This window comes from Ctenopharyngodon idella, chromosome 8 (genome assembly GCF_019924925.1).
Source record: "Ctenopharyngodon idella isolate HZGC_01 chromosome 8, HZGC01, whole genome shotgun sequence".
In the NCBI taxonomy this organism is placed as follows: domain Eukaryota; kingdom Metazoa; phylum Chordata; class Actinopteri; order Cypriniformes; family Xenocyprididae; genus Ctenopharyngodon; species Ctenopharyngodon idella.
Window position 1 is genome coordinate 32,514,137 of NC_067227.1, and position 20,180 is coordinate 32,534,316.

The window sequence follows — 20,180 nt, forward strand, 5'->3', positions numbered from 1 at the left end:
TACATTTGTAACATTTATAATGTGTTTAGAAACAATTCTCAGAATTGACTTTACAGGGACTTTAAGAATCACATTTTTTTTTTATGACTTCAAGCATCATTCAGCATATCTTATCTTCATGGTTTATGCTCTAAAATGAAAGCACATCTTTTGTGAAATGAAGTCAGTAGCTAAATAATGAGTTGAGGTGGTGTCAGTTGTTTTCTTTGTCTAAGGGAGTTTATCTCTGAACTCAGTGGAATGTTCTGTGTGACTCCCTTCAGATGTGTGGAGATCATGGAAACGGTTTTGCCATACAAGTAATTCAGTGAGAGTTTCAAATTGTATCAGGCACCTCAGTCTAATTAGCTGGAATAAACTGATACATTTGCCTGAATTATAGCAAACAAGGTTTGTATGACTTCCTCAGAGATTTTTTTTTCTTTCTTTATTTATTCACTGTGAGCATTTTGATCAACTGAAATGGTTTTTATGGTGGTGGTTGGTTGGGCTAATTTGATTATACTTAAAAACTTAAGTTCAGTTGCTGCCTTATTTTTATGTTGAAACAAAAAGAAATATGAGCCATGTTGGATTTTCACACATTATGTTTATGTATTTTAAAGAAACTTTTATCCAAAGTTACTTGCATTTTGGTAACACTTTACAATAAGGCTCTATTTGTTAACATTAGTTGACCATATTAGTTAACATTAACGAACAATAAATAATATGCCTAAAGCATTTATTAATCTTAGTTGATGTTAATTTCAACATTTACTAATACATAATTAAAATCAAAAGTTGTATCTGATTGTATTATTTAATGGACCTGAGCTGACTTGAATTAACAGTGAAAAGTTGACGTTAACAAAGATTAATAAATGCATGTATTGCTCTTTGTTAGTTAATGTATTAACCATTGTTAACTAATGGAACCTTATTGCAGTTACATTTTACTTACATTTTACAGTTTGAGTGAAAAATGAAAAAAAAAAAAATAAAGAGAAATGAGCTCAGTTGCATTTGCAGATGGATGGTTCATGTAATAAAATTAAATAAATTTTAATTTTTCACCCACTCAAACGCCACATTCAGTAATGTCACATACAGCAATATAAAATGACGGTTTTGTCTTCTAATAAGATTTAAAAATGTACATCAAGTAGAAAGAAACAGTATAAATGACACAACATAATATAAAAATATACAAAGTCATCATCTCACAGTAATACTGTAACAGCAGAGAAACACAGAATACTGTATCTGTCAATCCAGTGGAAACACAAGTGGATTTAACCAAAATACTGACCGTTTACACAGAGAAACCTTCTGTTCTGTTCATTATATCTGTTACATCATTTGATCAACTTATCTAAAATCAATCCAGTGTAGAATAACATTTGTCACAAAACGCATTTTATAAAAACCTTGCTAAAGGAAATGGAGAAAAAGAAAAAAAGTGGATTCTGAAAACAAAATTCTTGATTTTTTGAGTATATCAGCAAGGCACACAGTGTATGCTTCAATTTTTTGTATATATATATATATATATATAAAACACATCCCAAAACATGCCTCTATTTAAAGGCCTTTTGACATACAAAATACTGTGTTTAAAATATCTTTCTATTCTTTGCAATCATTAATAAAATATCACATTTTAGTTTTAGTATTTGTGTCTCATGTTCAATGATATCATACTCTTGTACTTGTTAGCATAAGTAGATGCTTTTCATTATACATGAGGAAGAAAAATATTAAATGATGGCCACATTTAGGTACAATAACAGTGTATTTACACCTTTGTCCACAAGCTACATTATACACAAGTACCATTAATTAAACCCTGATGCTGCAAAGCATGATACCACATGACAATAGCCTTGTGGGCAGCACTGACATGTAGCGCAGTTGCGCTTCAGGCGTCCCAAGTTCGAGTCTCCAAATTTATATGTTCTGTTGTACACAAAGGAAGATATTTGGAAGAATGCTTGTAACCAAACAGATCTCACCCCCGTTGACTACCATAGTATCTTTCTTTCCTACTATGGCAGTCAATGGGGGGCAAACATTACAAACATTCTTCCAAATATCTTCCTTTTTTGTACAGCAGAACAAAGAAATTTGGGGACTCGAACTCGGGATGCCTGAACGCAACTGCGCGCTACATGTAGGTGCTGCCCACGAGGCTATTGTCACCGATCAAGTTAAGTGTTTTAAAATGTCAGCTGTTTTTTGTGAGGAAGATGCTGTATATGATTCGCAAGTGCCCAAAACTTGCAGTTTGTTCACGTCTTTATTTTTCTTCTTTAGCAAGATGATCTAAATATTAGTGGCTTGACAAATTGATAATTGACAGGCCTGTTTTCAGTCACATGACTGAAAACTATGAATGAAATGATTGTATATACGGAAAGTGATCACAGTTTATATTTCTCGCACTGCAAAAATGTTTTTCTTGCTTAGTCTTTTTCAAATCAAAATATGTTTACTTGAGATGCAAAATGACTTAAATTTTAAGTCTTGCTTTCTGAGAAAAGTCATCAAAATTAAGAATAGGAGAATAGGGAAAACAACAGCATTCAAACACATTTTTACCAGTAAATTTCAATTACTTTTCCATGAATATTCATGACCTATTGTTCCATGAAAGTCTATGTATTCAAGTAAAATAAGAATAAACATCCATGTTCAAATTTATCATAGTATATTGTAACGATAAGTATTATCATGTGTCCAATATTATCAATTAAACATTTATTCTTGTATACAGACATTTGTGAAATAAATTTCCATGACTTTCTGGGTTTGTTTGTTTGTTTTTCCAAAACTTCATGACTGTACGAACCCTGAAACAAGATTTTTTTTTTTTTTACCTCACCTCAATTTTTCAGTAAAAAGACTTAATATCTTAAGTCATTTTGCTTCTTTAGTAAATGTAACCCTCAAGTTAGATATTTGTAGTGGAAAACAAGACAAACACTCATTTTTTGCAGTGCACATTCATATTTGTAGTGAACCCATGGAGAACCGCCGGGTTTTTCTCCACTGTCCTTCCACCGAAGGCACACGAAGCTCTGCTCAACGTGCCTTGACACATAAAAGCCACACCTGTTGGCTTTGCCTCTTTCAAATGTTAAAATGACATGGTTACAAGTGTGGCAACCAATGTCAGATCAGTCTTTCTTCTGGAGGCACTTTAAGCACGCTGCCCATCTCCATCCGGGCTCCTGCGACTTCCTGTTGACTGGGGCTGTAGGTGCCCTCCGACTGCCGCTTCTTCCGGGTGGTGAGAACCATGCAAACCAACCCCACCGCTGCCAGCAGGACGGCGAGACACGCCAGCGGGACGGCCACCACCAGCCACGGGACGCGCTCCATCTGCAGCTGCTTCTACAGGACGAGACGGAGGACCGTTAGGGCCCTGTGATTTACACAATGCGGAAAATGTGGACGGAATACAGACATAAAAATGCGATTTAACGTAAAAACTAATCTCTGAAAAAAATAAAACATTTCCTAGAGCTCTATTATTGTAAACATTTTTAACATGTTTATGAATTCGATTGATTGTAGACATGCTTTTTGATCATTTAAATTTTTTCAATTTAAAATGTAATTACATCAATAAAATGGAATGCAGAAAAACTAAAAAAAGAAAACGCAGAAAAGAAAGCACAGAATTTGGAAAAAATAAATCAGAACTTGGGGGAAAACAATAGAGCCCTAAAATGTAATTTTTGTTAAATTTTTAATAAATTGCTGTTAAATTTTATTTGTTTCATGACTTCAATTCATTAGACATGTTTTTTAATTACTAATATTTAATTTAACCATTCAAATGGAATCCAGAAAAATGAAAACAGAAAAAATGGAATCCAGAAGAAAAAAAAAGGAATTTAACGGATTTCATAGGGCCCTAAAAATGTAATTTCTGTAAAACTTGTAATAAACTGCTGTAAAATTGTACAAGTTTCATCATTTCATTTAATTATACATGCTTTTTGATTACTAAAATTGAACTTACCAAACAGAATACAGAAAAATTTAATCAGAAAAAAAAAAAAAAAAAAAATTGGGAAAAAATAAAAATGTAATTTTAAAACAGAAAATGTAATTTCTGTTAAACTTTTAATGAATTGTTCTTAAATAGTATAAGTTAACCATTAAAATGGAATACAGAAAAATTAAAACAGAAAAAAAAAAACAGAATCCAGATCAATTTAAACAGGAAAATTTTTTGGGGAAAAATTAAAACCGATTTCATATTGCTCTAAAGATGTAATTTCTGATAAACCTTTAATTAGACATGCTTTTTTATTACTAAAATTTAATTTAACCATTAAAATGTAATACAGAAAAATACAGAAATACAGAAAACAATCCAAATAAATTTAAACAGAAAAACTGAATTTTGGAAACAAATTGATTTTGGGAAAAAAATAAAGGAGATTTCATAGAGCCCTAAAAATTTAATTTTTGTTAAGCATTTAGTAAATTGTTAAATTGTAGTTGTAGTTCCATGATTTCAATTAATTACATGGTTTTTGATTACTAAAATGTAATTTATCCATTAAAATGGAATACAAAACGAATCCAGAAAAAACATAATTTGTTAAAAAAAAAAAAAAAAAAAAAAAAAAAAAAACATAATTTGGGAAAAATTCCAAATGGATTTCATAGGGCCCTAGAAGATTGATGAAAGAAGAACTAAGAGCTCACCGTATTCTCACAGTTTTCTCCGCTGAAGTCCGACACACACTCACAGAAGTAGTGACTGGCTCTGTTTACACACGTGCCTCCGTTAAGACAAGGGTCCGACTCACATTCATCTATATCCACTTCACATCTGGAAAACAGAAGTCATCAGTCTAACTACAGTTTCCACATTTACACTTTTATGTGCCAGGAATTGTATTCCTTTCAAACCCTAGTCATCTTCTTCCCTAGTCCGTTGAATATTTTGAAAGAAATGTTGATCCAGGAACATGTCTTGTTTTGGTAAGCCATATTAAGCCATTAGGCATAATAATCAACATGTGATGAAGATGTGATGAGCGTGTCTGATGTCTCGTCTCACCTCTCTCCACTGAACCCTCGTTTGCAGGTACAGTTCGTTCCCCAGAATCCCTCAGTGCAAGTGCCGCCATTCTCACACTCTGAATCCACTTCACACTGACGACGAGGGAAACGCCATCTGATGGATGAGACGCACTGAGTTACGAATTCTCAATGATCAATAAAAGAACTGACATAGTCCATAATGTGAAAATTGAACAAGACTTTATAGATATTAAATTCAATCAAACCAGGGTTCTTTTCTTTAAATAAGGATCAATTTGCCAGATAAGTTCAGCACAATTCTCAGATTTCACATTCTCTAAAGCAAACTTGAAGTTTCTTCAGCAGTGTTATTAGAGCAATGCAGACCTCACTAACAGGGTTAGTTTAATAAAACCATTAAAAATGACACTTAAAGGATTCGTTCACTTCAGAATTCAAATTTCCTGATAATTTACTCATCCCCATGTCATCCAAGATGTTTATGTCTTTCTTTCTTCGGTCGAAAAGAAATTAAGGAAAACATTCCAGGATTTTTCTCCATATAGTGGACTTCACTGGGGTTCAACGGGTTGAAGGTCCAAATGTCAGTTTCAGTGCAGCTTCAAAGAGCTCTACATGATCCCAGACGAGAAATAAGAGTCTTATCTAGAGAAACCATCGGCCAAAAAAAAACATTTTTATACTTTTTAAACACAAATGCTCGTCTTCCACTGGAAAGGTCACGCGTGACGTAGGCGGAAGTACCGCGGTAGGGCAAAAAACTTTTCTCCTCCAACTTCAAAATCGTCAGACATCATTGTTTTACCCTTTTTTTTTTTTAAAAGGGCATTTGATTTAGTCTTTGCACGTACACTTTGTAGATACTGGATCGGTACTTCTGCCTACGTCACATGTGACCTTTCCAACATGATTATGTAATGCGTGGCGCATCACAGATCAGTGCAAGATGAGCATTTGTGGTTAAAAAGTATATAATTTTTTATTTTTTTTAGAAAATGGCTGATGGTTTCTCTAGATAAGACTCTTATTCCTCGTCTGGGATCATGTAGAAGCTGCACTGAAACTGACATTTGGACCTTCAACCCGTTGAACCCCAGTGAAGTCCAATATATGGAGAAAAATCCTGGAATGTTTTCCTCAAAAACCTTAATTTCTTTTCGACTCAATAAAGAAAGACATAAACATCTTAGATGACATGGGGTTGAGTAAATTATCAGGAAATCTGGATTCTGATGTGAACTAATTCTTTAAGTTAGAATAAATGTTAACTTAATAAAAGTTTAAGTTGATGTACTAAAAACTAATATATATATATATCTTGACAAAAACACAACATAACTGCTAAAATTTTAAATTAAATAATATCAGGACCCAATTTCACTCACTGGCAGAGCGGGCCCGTGTGATCAGGTGGACAGACGCAGGTGTATCCCGTGACTGCAGCCACACAGGAGCCTCCGTTCTCACAGCGATGCTCCTGGCATTTGTCCACCTCCTCCTGGCAGTTCTTCCCACTGTATCCGGCAGGGCACTCGCACACATAGTCCCCCGGCAGATCCCGGCATTGTCCCCGGACGCAGGGCCGTTGGCTGCACTCGTCTACGTTCTCCTGGCAGCGTTCGCCCGTCCATCCCGGGGCACATTTGCAGTCAAAGAGATTGAAGAGGTCCATGCACGTGCCGTTGTTCTGGCACGGCTCGGAAAGACACAAGCGGGTGCTGGTGCATCCCAGCTGAGGCTCCGCCATCCCGCCAACTCGGATGAACTGTGACGTTTGCGGCGCCTCTTCCTCCAGGCGTCCGGAAAACGGTAAATAAACCCCACCGATCCGGACCTCGCCCAAACAGCCGGTGTAGTTCTGCGCCAGCCACACGGTGGAGAAGTTGAAGAAGTCTGTGCTGCCAGCTGCCGCCAGGCTGGATCCGGCCGGCTGTCCGTCCACAGAGAGGAGCCAACGGGACGCTGCGATCCGCGAGCTGGACGTGTAGAGCTCCACTTGATGCCATTCTCCATCCGAAACGGGGACGTCGCTGGTGAAAGCGTGCACATCCAGACTGTTACCCTCGCGAAACTTCACGATCAGCGAGGAGTTCAGGAGCCCCACGCAGAAGAACTCCAGACGGTTGGAGGCGCGTAACAGCGTCCCGTTCTCCTCGCGCGTTCGCAGCTCCATTGAGATATGTGTCACGGGGGCGAACAAGGAGCCGTTGGCACTGAACTTCAAAGCATTACTCTCAAATGTGGCGTTGGCTAAACCTGGAGTGAGGAGGAATATATTAATGCAGGGATTCACAAACTTTTTATGTCAGCCGAACCCCTCAGATGTAAATTATTTGCTTGACGTACCCCTGAAATGTCAATAATTTAACAACAAATTTGCATGTTCTTTAGTAAGTGTAAATTGACTTGGTTTCGTGTACGAGCTTGATTATCTGTTTTCTTAAATACTGAGAAACAAGAACAAAGTCAAAACAAAACAGCTGACGTTGAACCCTCAACAAGTGATACTCACACTCATAACCATCAGGCAAGTCCACACATCGAGTCCCAGAGTCACACGGGTCACTAACACACCACACACGTGTGTCACACGTCTTCCCGGAGTAGTTCAGCGGACATGAGCACACAAAGTCATTCCAGATGACCCGGCATTTCCCTCCATTCTGACAGGGCTTCATCTGAAAAGACCATTTGTAATTGAACAAAGTCTGAGAAGTCCAGATAAGTGAATAATGTTAAGTTTAAGAAAGTAAAGATATACTTCCAGCAGAAGAAGTACACTACCATTGGAAAGATTTGTTTTTGAAAGAAGTCTCTTCTGCTCACCAAGGCTGCATTTATGTGATTAAAAATACAGTAAAAATAGTAAAATATTTTTACCATTTAAAATTGTTGTTTTCTATGTGAATATATTGTAAAATGTAATTTATTCCTGTGAATTTTCAGCATCATTACTCCAGTCTTCAGTGTCACATGATCCCTCAGAAATCATTCTAATATGCTGATTTGCTGCTCAAGAAACAGTGTTGAAAACATATTTTTGTGGAAACCATGATACACTGTGTTTTCCCGTATTCTTTGATGATTAGAAAGTTCATAAGAACAGCATTTATGTTGGCTTGACAAATGGTAGCATTATTATTCGCTCGACATTAACGTTAGCAACGTGATAAAACATTCTAGCAAACATGCTAATTCATGTTAGCAACTGTAAAACATGCTAACTTATGCTACTAACATGCTAACTCATGCTAGCAATGTGATAAAACATGCTAACAACATGCTAACTCATTCTAACAACGTGTTAAACCAGGCTAACGTCAATTCATGTTAGCAATGTCAAAACATGCTAGTTCATGCTATCAATGTGCTAAATTGTGTTAGCAATGTCATAAAACATGCTAGCAACATGTTAAGTTTTGTTAGCAACATGCTAATTCATGCTAACAATGTGCTCAAACATGTCAAAACATGCTAATTAATACTACCAACATGCTAAAACATGGTAGCAACATGCTAATTCATGCTTGCAACCTGTTAAACGTTAACAAAACATGCTAATTCATGCTAACAATGTGTTCAAATATATTTACAAAATGCTAATTCATGTTAGCAGTGTTAAAAAATGGTAACAACAATATTAGCAAAATGTTAATTCATGCCAATGTGTTAAAACATGTTAATTCATGTGTTAAAACATGCTAGCAACATGCTAATTCATGCTAGCAACCTATTAAAACATGCTAATATATGCTAACAACTTGCTAAAACATGTTAATTCATGTTAACAATGTATGCAACATGTTAACATGATAATTAATGTTAGCAACATGTTATTTCATGCTACCAACATGCTAATTCATGCTAGCAATGTCTAAAACATGTTAAAATTATGATAGCAATGTGATAAAACATGTTAGCAATATGCTAATTCATGTAAGCAATGTGTTACTGTCACTTTTGATCAATTTAATGCATCCTTGTTGAATAAAAGTATTAATTTCTTTCAAACTGACCCCAAACAGTAGTGTATCATCTCACCTTACACGTCTGGTCGCCCACACAACCCTCCAGCACATTAGACGAGTTTCTTGGTAAGTAGCTTGGATGTTGTGGTTTCTGGCTGATGCTCCCCGAGTACATGTACAGCTGTGTGTCGTCTATGCGGACGTCCTGCATACAGCCCTTGAAATATCCGCCCCACGGTACATTGTTCTCGCCTTCAGGAAGTCCACCAAGATACGCCACATCTCCTGCCTCTACCTCAAAATCACTGTAACTGACAGATATCTGCTGCGTTTGATTAAATACTATAACGCCTTGTTCTTTTTTAATAGCCACAAAGACCTTCTCCCCATCGGTCAGGAAGTCGGAGGCCCTTCTGATGGAGTTGTATATCGCAATATACATTGAGCCATTTTTTAGAAAAAGAGTGAGATATGCTTGATTCTCATGCTGGAGCTGAAAGACCAGACCATTTAACTGACGTGATTTCAGCCACAAGGACACAGTCAGGTTAGCGCCATGCTTCTGGGTGATGGGAAACGCAGCGAAGCTTCTGTTGCGCTCGTGACTGAACGTCCATGAAGAGTGCTCTGTTGGGAGAGACGGGCAAAGGTTTTAGTAAACACCATTGTGAGTATGGAAGCATCCAGAACATACAAGCCAATCTCAAGAAAACATGTACACCTCAAAAATAAGAATTTATAGTTGATAAAGCTTACTTTAGGACAACTAAGATTGTGACAATAATCAGTCTAAAATATATATACATATATACACCTATCAGGCATAACATTATGACCACCTTCCTAATATTGTGTTTGTCCCGCTTTTGCTGCCAAAACAGCCCTGACCCGTCGAGGCATGGACTCCACTAGACCCCTGAAGGTGTGCTGTGGTATCTGACACCAAGATGTTAGCAGAAGATCCTTTAAGTCCTGTAAGTTGCGAGGTGGAGCCTCCATGGATCGGACTTGTTTGTTCAGCACATCCCACAGATGCTCGATTAGATTGAGATCTGGGGAATTCGGAGGCCAAGTCAACACCTCAAACACGTTGTTCTCCTCAAACCATTCCTGAACCATTTTTGCTTTGTGGCAGGACGCATTATCCTGCTGAAAGAGGCCACAGCCACCATCCACGTGATGTAAAAGAAAACGTGATTCATCAGACCAGGACACCTTCTTCCATTGCTCCGTGGTCCAGTTCTGATGTTCACGTGTCCACTGTTGGTGCTTTCGGCGGTGGACAGGGGTCAGCATGGGCACCCTGACTGGTCTGCGGCTATGCAGCCCCATACGCAACAAACTGATGCACTGTGTATTCTGACACCTTTCTATCAGAACCAGCATTAACTTCTTGAGCAATTTGAGCTACAGTAGCTCGTCTGTTAGATCGGACCACACGGGCCAGCCTTCGCTCCCCACGTGCATCAATGAGCCTTGGCCGCCCATGACCCGGATCACCACTGTTCCTTCCTTGGAGCACTTTTGATAGATACTGACCACTGCAGACCGGGAACACCCCACAAGAGCTGCAGTTTTGGAGATGCTCTGACCCAGTCGTCTAGCCATCACAATTTGGCCCTTGTCAAACTCGCTCAAATCCTTACGCTTGCCCATTTTTCCTGCTTCTAACACATGAACTTTGAGGACAAAATGTTCATTTGCTGCCTAATATATCCACCCACTAACTGTGATGAAGAGATAATCAGTGTTATTCACTTCACCTTGCTCATAATGTTATGCCTGATCGGTGTATATACATATATAAAAGTCATATCATTTCCACATAATTTAATCGTTCAAAAAGAAAGCTCACCTTCTGAACAGTTGTGTCCATAAAACGGCCTGTGGCAGTGGCACATGTAGTCGGTCCACAGATCTACGCAGCGGCCACGCTCAGAGCAGGGGTCCGGACGGCACCGTTCGCTCCTCTCGCAGCCCATCTGCATGTCCGGCTCTGAGCTGAAGTTCTGAGGAAGAACCAGCTGAGAATCCACAAGCAGATCCTCGAAACAGCCGACGAATCCCATCCTGGTCTCCGTGTTGTTGATGTACTCCGAAGGAACCCCGCCAATGTACGTTTTCTCCAAACCCTGCGGCTGGAAGGACAGAAGCTGGTTGTGACCTCCATCCTCAGCGGTCCTGTTCTCTGACAGCAGGGTCAGAGTCAGTCTCTCATCCACACTAACAGACACTTTACGCCAGAGTCCGTCATTGAAATCCCCACTTAACTGCACAGCGAGCTTTAAGTCTCCCGATTCGGCTCTGGAGAGAAGATTTCCACCAATTAGCTCCAGTATAAAAAAGTGCTCTTGGCTTCCCCGGTAGAAGAGAATTACATCCGGCAAGGTCGTCCTGAACCTCAGCTGGACGCTCGACCCTTGCGATCCCGCCTGCCTGCGGGTCCTGTTGCGGTGCGGAACCTCCACGACCAGATAACCTCCCGCTGTGATGGAGAAGGTGGTGGTGATTTCGCATGTGTCACCATGAAAACCAGAAGGGCATCTGCAGGTGTGTCCATGCTCATCTCCATGCAGTGATGGCACACAGGTGGCGCCGTTCTGGCAGGGGTCGTCCGCACAGCCGGTCAATACGACGTCACAGTCATGGCCGCCCCAGGGCAGCTGGTCCGGCGCAGGAGATGGACAGTAACATATGTAGTCATTAATGGCGTCCTCACACAGGGCTCCGTTCTGACACGGGTCGCTCTCACACTCGTCCACGTTAATCTCACACACAACACCTGCAGGGGGATTACAGAGACAGAGGTCATGTGACGCTTTAGGCACAGACATTCAAACTGAATAAACTGTCTTTAGTCTTTTTCAAAAGCTTTTTATATGCAACACTAGGGCTGTATGATTTGGGGAAAATCTAAAAATCGAATTACAATTTTTCTGATCAAAATTGTGATTTAAAATTTTACATCCTGGTTTGCGCTGCACAATTTGGCAAAACTTTTTGTGATTATATATCAATATGACTATAAAATAATAATAATAATAATAATAATACATAAAATTTACAATAATACTAAAAAATAAGAAATATTACTATTTTAATATTTCACTGTAAAATAAAAAGTATTTAAGTAATATAATATAAAAATACTAATATAAATACAAAAATATAATTTTATTATTATTGTTGTTGTAGTTGATAATATAATAATACTAATACTATAATAAGTACTATTCCTATTATAATATTTCACTGTAAAATAAAATTGAGTATTTAAATAATATATAATAATATAGATATAACATAATAATACAGTATATAAATATAACAAAAAATAAAGTTATTATTATTATTCTTGTTAATATAATAATAATAATTATAATAATAATAATAATAATAATACATTCAATTCAATTTAAAAAGCTTCATTGTCTATCCATAAAATATACAATACTAAGTAAAAAATAAGAAATATTACTATTGTAATATTTCTCTGTAAAATAAAAAAATTGAGTATTTAAGTAATATGATAAAAAATATAAATATAATATAAAAACATAATAATAAGATATTATTATTATTATTATTGTTATTAATAACAACAACAACACAAAAATATACAATAATACTTAATAAAAAATAAGAAATATTACTATTGTAGTAATTCATTGTAAAATTAAAAAATTAGTATTTGAGTAATATAATATTAAAATAACAATATAAAAATATAATAATAATTATTGTTGTTGTTAGTGATAATAATAATAATAATAATAATAATAATACATAAAAATATACAATAATACTAAATAAAAATAAGAAATATTACTATTGCAATATTTCACTGTAAAATAAAAAAATATTTTAAGTAAACTTAAGTAATATAATATATAAATAATATAAAAATATAATATTTTTTATCTTACACTTTACTAATATTAGTAATGTACTGTATTAATTTCTTCATTTTCAGACGTTAAATCATTGACGGTGGATTATGAGCAGGTGACGTGTAAGAACACAGTGCCACGCTTTGTTTTAAAACATGCAACGCATATATTTAATTAAAATCTCAATAAGCCATATCATGATTCCAGTTTTATTTGGATTAATTGTACAGCCCTATGCAACTTTTTTATGTGAGGATTTTAGAGATCCTGTGTTTAAGAGTCATACTATAACTAATTATATCAAACAAATGAAGAAAACATAAGACTTCCTATGAGTGACTTTAATCAGAAAGTCATATACTGTCTGCAACCTTAATCAATTACTTACAGAACAAGATAAGATAAAAGCAAATAAATTGACTTTTAATTGCATTTACTTTAAGCCATTTAGTAATGTAATCCTGGTAAAGGGATTGGCATGCCAGCATATGTTTAGAACGGTTACTTCAACTTAACTCAAGTTTATTTAGTCTGTTTAGCGTACTGTTAACTACTGCTGTGAATGATAATATTGCACCAGTAAATATGACCAAACTATACAAAACATGTATGCACTGAAAGTTCACCAGCACACAACTAGAGAGGTCTGTTATTATGCAACCATTCCTGCGAGTTATCATAATGTCTGCCAGTGCAAACTGTTAAAGGGTTCTAGTAGTTGCTTGTAATACATTTTGGATTTTCCTGGAAATATTAAAAGTGAAAATAAGTTAACTAATAAGCTGTTAACTAATAATACTGACTTGATAACTCAATTCTAGCACACGTTATGCAGAATGCAAAAAGTTGCACTACCATTAATTTTATCATTCATACGAGGAAAAAAAAAACAGGTTAATATACTGAAACCAACGATGTTAGCAATACCACAACACTGAATTTCAAGAGTAAACTAGAACAGACATGTACAGTATTTTTTACAGTAGTTTTCAGTACAAATATCTAAATTCTTAAATCAAGATACATTTTCTTGAGATGCAATACAATAAAATAAGAGTCTTGTTTTCTGAAAAATTTAATGCAAAGGGAAAAGTTTATTTCTCTGACCCCAGTCGCATAAATATCAAAATTCTTAAATAAAGATATGCAAAATGACACAAAATAAATTTCTACAGAAAACAAAACTCTTATCAAAAATAAAAATTTAACAAGAAAAATGCACTTAATTCAAAGGGGAGAAAAAAACAGTTTATTTTTCTGACGTCATGACAGATATGTTTTTTTTTTTAAAGCATAAACTCACTTAATTTTGATACATTTTTTTCAAAAACAAGACTTTTTCCTCATATGTCATTGTACATTTTTGTACTGGAATACAAAACAAAAATACTGAGTGAGAAAATCACTTGTTGCAGTGCCTTTATTTGTGGTTTTCAGTTGGTAACTATGTGCCTGAAATCCCAGAACACATTCTACAGTTTATGTTTGATATTCATCATAAATTACAGAACAACCGCAAACTTTATTTCAAAGGAAGGAACCAGTCGATCTTCGTGGCCAGGAGAATTACGAGCCCTCCTCAGGTTAATTCGACATTAATGCAGAGATCCTGCAGACTTCCAGAAAGCTCCGACACTTTACCTGTCAGGAGAAGCAGCCCACTGCAAATGACTCTCACTATTAGTCCTCTCATCCTGCCAAACGTCCGGGCCGGAGTCTCTCTCCTCAACAAGACGAGCCGCAGCAGACACTGACACAGAAGTGACAGTTTCCAATGCAGACGTCCTACAATTTTTTCCTACTTCTCCCAGTGCTCCTTTCTTTCTAGCTTCATAAGCGCACACCCACAGCCGACCGACCTCTCGGTACCAAGCGTCCAGGAGTGATTGCGAGGGATGAGCTGCCCTGCCGGGATAATAATCCACAGAGCTTCCCCTCCCTTCCCAGCTGGCTTCTGTCAATGCTGACATCAGGAATGTCTGCCTGCCCGGCCGGCGTGAGCGATCACTTTCCATGCCAACTCATTACTGGATATGTGATTTGAGTCCGTGTCCGTGTGGGATGGATTCAGGCCTGGAAAGCCCGCAATGCACTACACGACTTTTCAAATCTGAAAAGATTTTTAAACACTACACATTATATACCGAGGTAGCCAAAAGTGATGACCGGCCTAGGAAAATTGACATCTTCATCCTTTATTCAAATATTAAGATTTTGTAAATTGCGTAGTTGTGCTTGGAGTCGATTGTTTTATTTGTGATAATAACACAATGAAACATGACATACTGTGGGACATAATTTTTGGCCAGAAATTATGAACACATACAAAAACAAGAGAGGACCAACGAAAAATATTAATAACTGATTATGTAGTAGTCAATGTTTGATTTTTGAGCTTTGATCATAAAACTTACCATTTAATGTCATCTTACTAAGACATATTATTGGGAGATAGAGTGACCGCTGATATTTGCATATGCATTTTATGTTAGTAGTCTGCTAAACTGTTCTCACTGAATTACTTTAAAGGGGACATATCATGAAAATCTGACTTTTTTCATGTTTAAGTGCTATAATCGGGTCCCCGGTGCATCTACCAACCCAGAAAACATTAAAAAGGACAACCCAGTAACTTTATTTTGGCAAGCCTTTCTCTGCAAGCATGTGAAAAAAGCGAGTTGCTCAGATTTCGCTCCCCTAGTGATCTTGTTATAATATTACCGCCCCTTAACCGGCACGTTTCCACTCACGGCGCCGCCATTTTGTTTTCACAAGCGTCAACGGTGAACAAGAACCCTGTGTGTATTTGACAGTTTAAACACAACAAAAAATGTGAAAGAGAAGTTACTCACGAGACTTGACGTCTGACAGCCAGCTGTCTGTTTGCGAGTGCTTCAGATTAAGTGCCCTCAGAAAACGATCCATTAGAAGTTTAAACTGATATAGCTTTAAAACGTGTGGAAATAATAAACTTTATTGCTGAAAGAAGAACTGTGCTATCCGTGAGAGTGATCGCGATATAGATATTAATCAAAACCAAGCAGATGTCTTGTTAATATTTGGCAGAGAATCCGAGTGAGGAAGGAACTGTGATCGTGGAAAGGGGGCGGGGCACAGCAGCTCATTTGCATTTAAAGGCACATGTACGAAAACGGTTCTTGATTGTAGTCAGAAATGGGCATTTACAACATGGATTTATAAATGATCTGTGAGGTGTTTTGAGCTGAAACTTCACAGACACATTCTGGGGACACCTGAGACTTAAAGGGTTAGTTCACCCAAAAATGAAAATAATGTCATTTATTACTCACCCTCATGTTTTGACCTTCGTTAATCTTCGGAACGCAAATTAAGATATTTTTGTTGAAATCCGATGGCTCAGTGAGGCCTACATAGCCAGCCATGACATTTCCTCTCTCAAGATCCATTAATGTACTAAAAACATATTTAAATCAGTTCATGTGAGTACAGTGGTTCAATATTAATATTATAAAGCGACAAGAATATTTTTTGTGCACCAAAAAAAAAACCTAAATAGCGACTTATATAGTGATGGCCGATTTCAAAACATTGCTTCATGAAGCTTCGGAGCGTTATGAATCAGCGTGTCGAATACGCGGTTCGGAGCGCCAAAGTCACGTGATTTCAGCAGTTTGGCGGTTTGACACGCGATCTGAATCATGATTCGATACGTTGATTCATAACGCTCCGAATCTTCATGAAGCAGTGTTTTGAAATCAGCCATCACTATATAAGTCGTTATTTTGTTTTTTTGGCGCACCAAAAATATTCTCGTCACTTTATAATATTAATATTGAACCACTGTACTCACATGAACTGATTTAAATATGTTTTTAGTACATTTATGGATCTTGAGAGAGGAAATGTCATTGCTGGCTATGCAGGCCTCACTGAGCCATCGGATTTAAACAAAAATATCTTAATTTGCGTTCCAAAGATTAACAAAGGTCTTACGAGTGTGGAACGGCATAAGGGTGCGTAATAAATGACATTATTTTCATTTTTGGGTGAACTAACCCTTTAAATTACATCTTGTAAATATGGGCATAATAGGCCCCCTTTAGTACAAGCTATCAGAATTTAATTTTCTCTGGAAAATGATCACTGGAAATCACTGAAATGATCACTAGACTACTGAAATCCGGCATCCTGAAGTTATTAGTCCAACCTGTGGGTGTTTGTTTTTCTTTTCTTAAGCAGCTCTCCTGTAAGCGTCTCACACTAAACAAGCAGACACTCAAACTGAAGCTGAAACACCATTACAACAGGATTTGTTTTCTTTAAGTCTCTGAGTAACAGCATGTCTATGATTTCAAACAGGATCTCTGTGATTAAAATCAAGGTGGGAGTCCTACATTTTTTATTTATTAGTGTAAAATAATCTTGTTTGAATATCTAAATATAAATTACACACAGTCAAATCTCAAGCATGTATTTTAAAGCTGCTGAGTTTGCTTTTTAGCATATGTAAGTTGTTGAATTAGGACTAAAACTCCACACCATTTTGTGGGGTTTTTCTATTTTCTTTGTGAATTAAGCCAATGCCTTTGGTTTTTCTAGTGCTATGCTCTACTGACTGAGCTTGTTTTCCATTCATTTTATTGATTTACTTACAAATACAATAAAAAAATTGTGAAGTCTTGCATTTACAACCCAGGCTCATTGGAAAAATGTGCCTGTGTTTTATCCAAAAACAGATGAACGTGACTGCGGTTTATTATGTTGATTCTTGTACATGTAGCAGAAGTTCAGAAATATAGTTGGATATATTTGCATCATGTAGATTTTGTAAAGAAAAGGATAAGGGAGCACATTACACACCTGTGAACCCCGGAGGACACGAGCACTGAAATGCATTGACGAGATCTTCACAGGTGCCTCCGTTTTCACACGGCGCAGACTCACATTCATTCACGTTAACTGAACAGTTTTCACCTGAAAAACAGAGGCGCTCCCGTTACTAGCAGCTCTTTGAGACTCAATGATATCTGAGCAGGCGTCAGCAGTGTTTCTCACCTGTGAATCCAGTGCGGCAGTGGCACAGGAATCCAGCTGCGCTCTCATAGCTGAACTCACGGTCCAGTTCCGGCAAAACTCTGTAGTGTCTGGAGTCGGATCTCTGGAAACATTCGCCGCCATTTTCACACGGCCGCGTGTCACACTCGTCCACGTCAAGCTCACAGTTCTCGCCTTCGTAGCCTGAAATAAATAACATAAACTCTGTGTAAACTCAAGGAGAGATGACTTCATATCACTGTTTTATTAATATTTTTAATTAGCTTTTATTTTTATATTTTTAGTAGTGCGAAAAATATAAAAATCGATTAATCATTGTGTATCTGTGTAAGCGCTCAGTGAAGAGCGTCATTAATGTCTATTTACAACATGTTTTTGAAGTGTTGATCATTGAAGCCAATCACAGACATATCTGATGAGCGCGTGAACACAACGGCCAATCAGAGGTGTTTACGAAATCTGCTCAACAGCGCTCAAAGCGTCAAGTCTGTACTTTTGACAACACTAATGTATATACACACCCACACACACATATATTATATATTTACACGCTTTTGTGTTAGATGCAATTAATCGCGATTAACCGATTTGACAGCATTCATTTTTAGTTTTCATGCTAAATTTAGTTTAATGTTTAGTACTTTAGTTATGTGCTTTTGTCATTTTATTAGTTTTTTTTTTTTTTTAATATTGCCATTTAGATTTAATTTATTTTTATTTATGTTTTAGTTTTTATGTATTTCCAGTTGATAATTTTAGTGCTTCAACTTAAACTTATTTCAGTTTATTGCCAAGGCAACATTTCTAATTTTTGTTTAGTTTAAGTTTTCCCAATTAATATTTATATTTTTAAATTAACAGAAATGTTTTTAATAGTTTTAGTTAACGATAATAACCCTGCTTTATACTTCCACTAAAAATCACCAGCTGATTAAAAGACAATTACTAGCAAAAATTATAAAGTAAAGGGAAGTTAGTGAAGTGAAATGATATTAAAAAAAAAAAGTTATCTAAAATACTTTATAGGTACATTCAGTTTTTGCAGCACAGGGTTATTATCCTGAACTAAAACTGAAACTAAAACCATTAAAAAAAACATTTTCTTTACATATACAAAATAAACAAAATGTACAAAATAAACGTTAACTGAAAAAAATATATATATATTTTTTCAGCTAGCTGCCAAGGCAACATTTCTTATTTTAATTTAGTTTAACTTGATGCCCTAAAATAACAAACTAAAATAAAAATTAATAAAAGCTATATATACACATATAAAAAAAAAAAAAAAAAAAAAAAAAAAAAAAACACATTAAAAATGACAAAAACATCAAAATTACAAAACTTTAAAATAAAAACTGATTATATATATATATATATATATATATATATATATATAAACTATAATAGTATCTCAATAATACTAAAATAACATTTTGTTTACAGTAAAGAAAGTCGTGATTTAGCAGATGCTTTTATCCAAAGTGAACATATTATCCTTGGATCAGCCAGAGGTTAAGAGCAATAGTGACAGTTCATGGATCAACCCTTCACAGAGTTTCAGTTACCAGCCCAGATCTATAACCTCTAAACCCCATTAAGCAGCGTTTAGAAAAGCATGTGTGTACTTCACTGGTGAGAGGAAATGGAATTGTTTATAAGTTTAAAATAAGATTAAAAAGTTGGGTGAGGTTAAAAGCTCTGTGGAGAAGATTACGACTTTAACAGGCGGATTTCACCTGTGCCAATGGCAATTACATACACTGATAAAGGACTTTACCATTTTTTCAGAAATGTAAGTCACAGTTTTTAATCAAACTGAGCATCAGAATGGGGAAGAAAGTTATTTAAGTGACTTTGAACGTCTTTTGAGTATTTCAGAAACTGCTGATCTACTGGGATTTTCTCACACAACCATCTGTAGCGTTTACAAAGAATGGTCCGAAAAAGAGAAAATATCTAGTGAGCGAAAATGCCTTGTTGAGGTCAGAGGTCAGAGGAGAATGGCCAGACTGGTTCAGCTGACAGAAAGGCAACAGTAACTCAAATACAGAGGTCTGCAGAAGAGCATCTCTGAACACACAACATGTCCAACCTTGAAGCAGAAGACCACATATATTTTACTCAAAGCCGTAATGTCCTCTTTGCAATGGCCTCTATGTGTCTCTAGGTGGCAGTGTGGTGTAAAAGATCATCACTGAAGAAGAGCATTGCTTTTATCACACTATAATGCTGAGAC

General features: G+C 36.4%; 1 protein-coding gene across 1 annotated transcript in view; it reads right to left on the minus strand.

Annotated features, from left to right (window-relative positions):
- Positions 1–569: 569 nt before the first annotated feature.
- The window catches only part of crb2b (crumbs cell polarity complex component 2b), a 31,854-nt gene continuing 12,243 nt past the window's right edge, over positions 570–20,180 (minus strand). Inside the window, exons 5-13 of the mRNA XM_051901821.1 lie at positions 17,942–18,124; positions 17,747–17,860; positions 10,870–11,796; positions 9,088–9,641; positions 7,559–7,724; positions 6,432–7,302; positions 5,063–5,179; positions 4,705–4,831; positions 570–3,375 (exon numbers count right to left, since the gene is read on the minus strand). Coding sequence (XP_051757781.1) covers positions 3,154–3,375; positions 4,705–4,831; positions 5,063–5,179; positions 6,432–7,302; positions 7,559–7,724; positions 9,088–9,641; positions 10,870–11,796; positions 17,747–17,860; positions 17,942–18,124 — 3,281 coding nt within the window. The 3' untranslated portion in view covers positions 570–3,153. The remainder of the gene's footprint in view (positions 3,376–4,704; positions 4,832–5,062; positions 5,180–6,431; positions 7,303–7,558; positions 7,725–9,087; positions 9,642–10,869; positions 11,797–17,746; positions 17,861–17,941; positions 18,125–20,180) is intronic.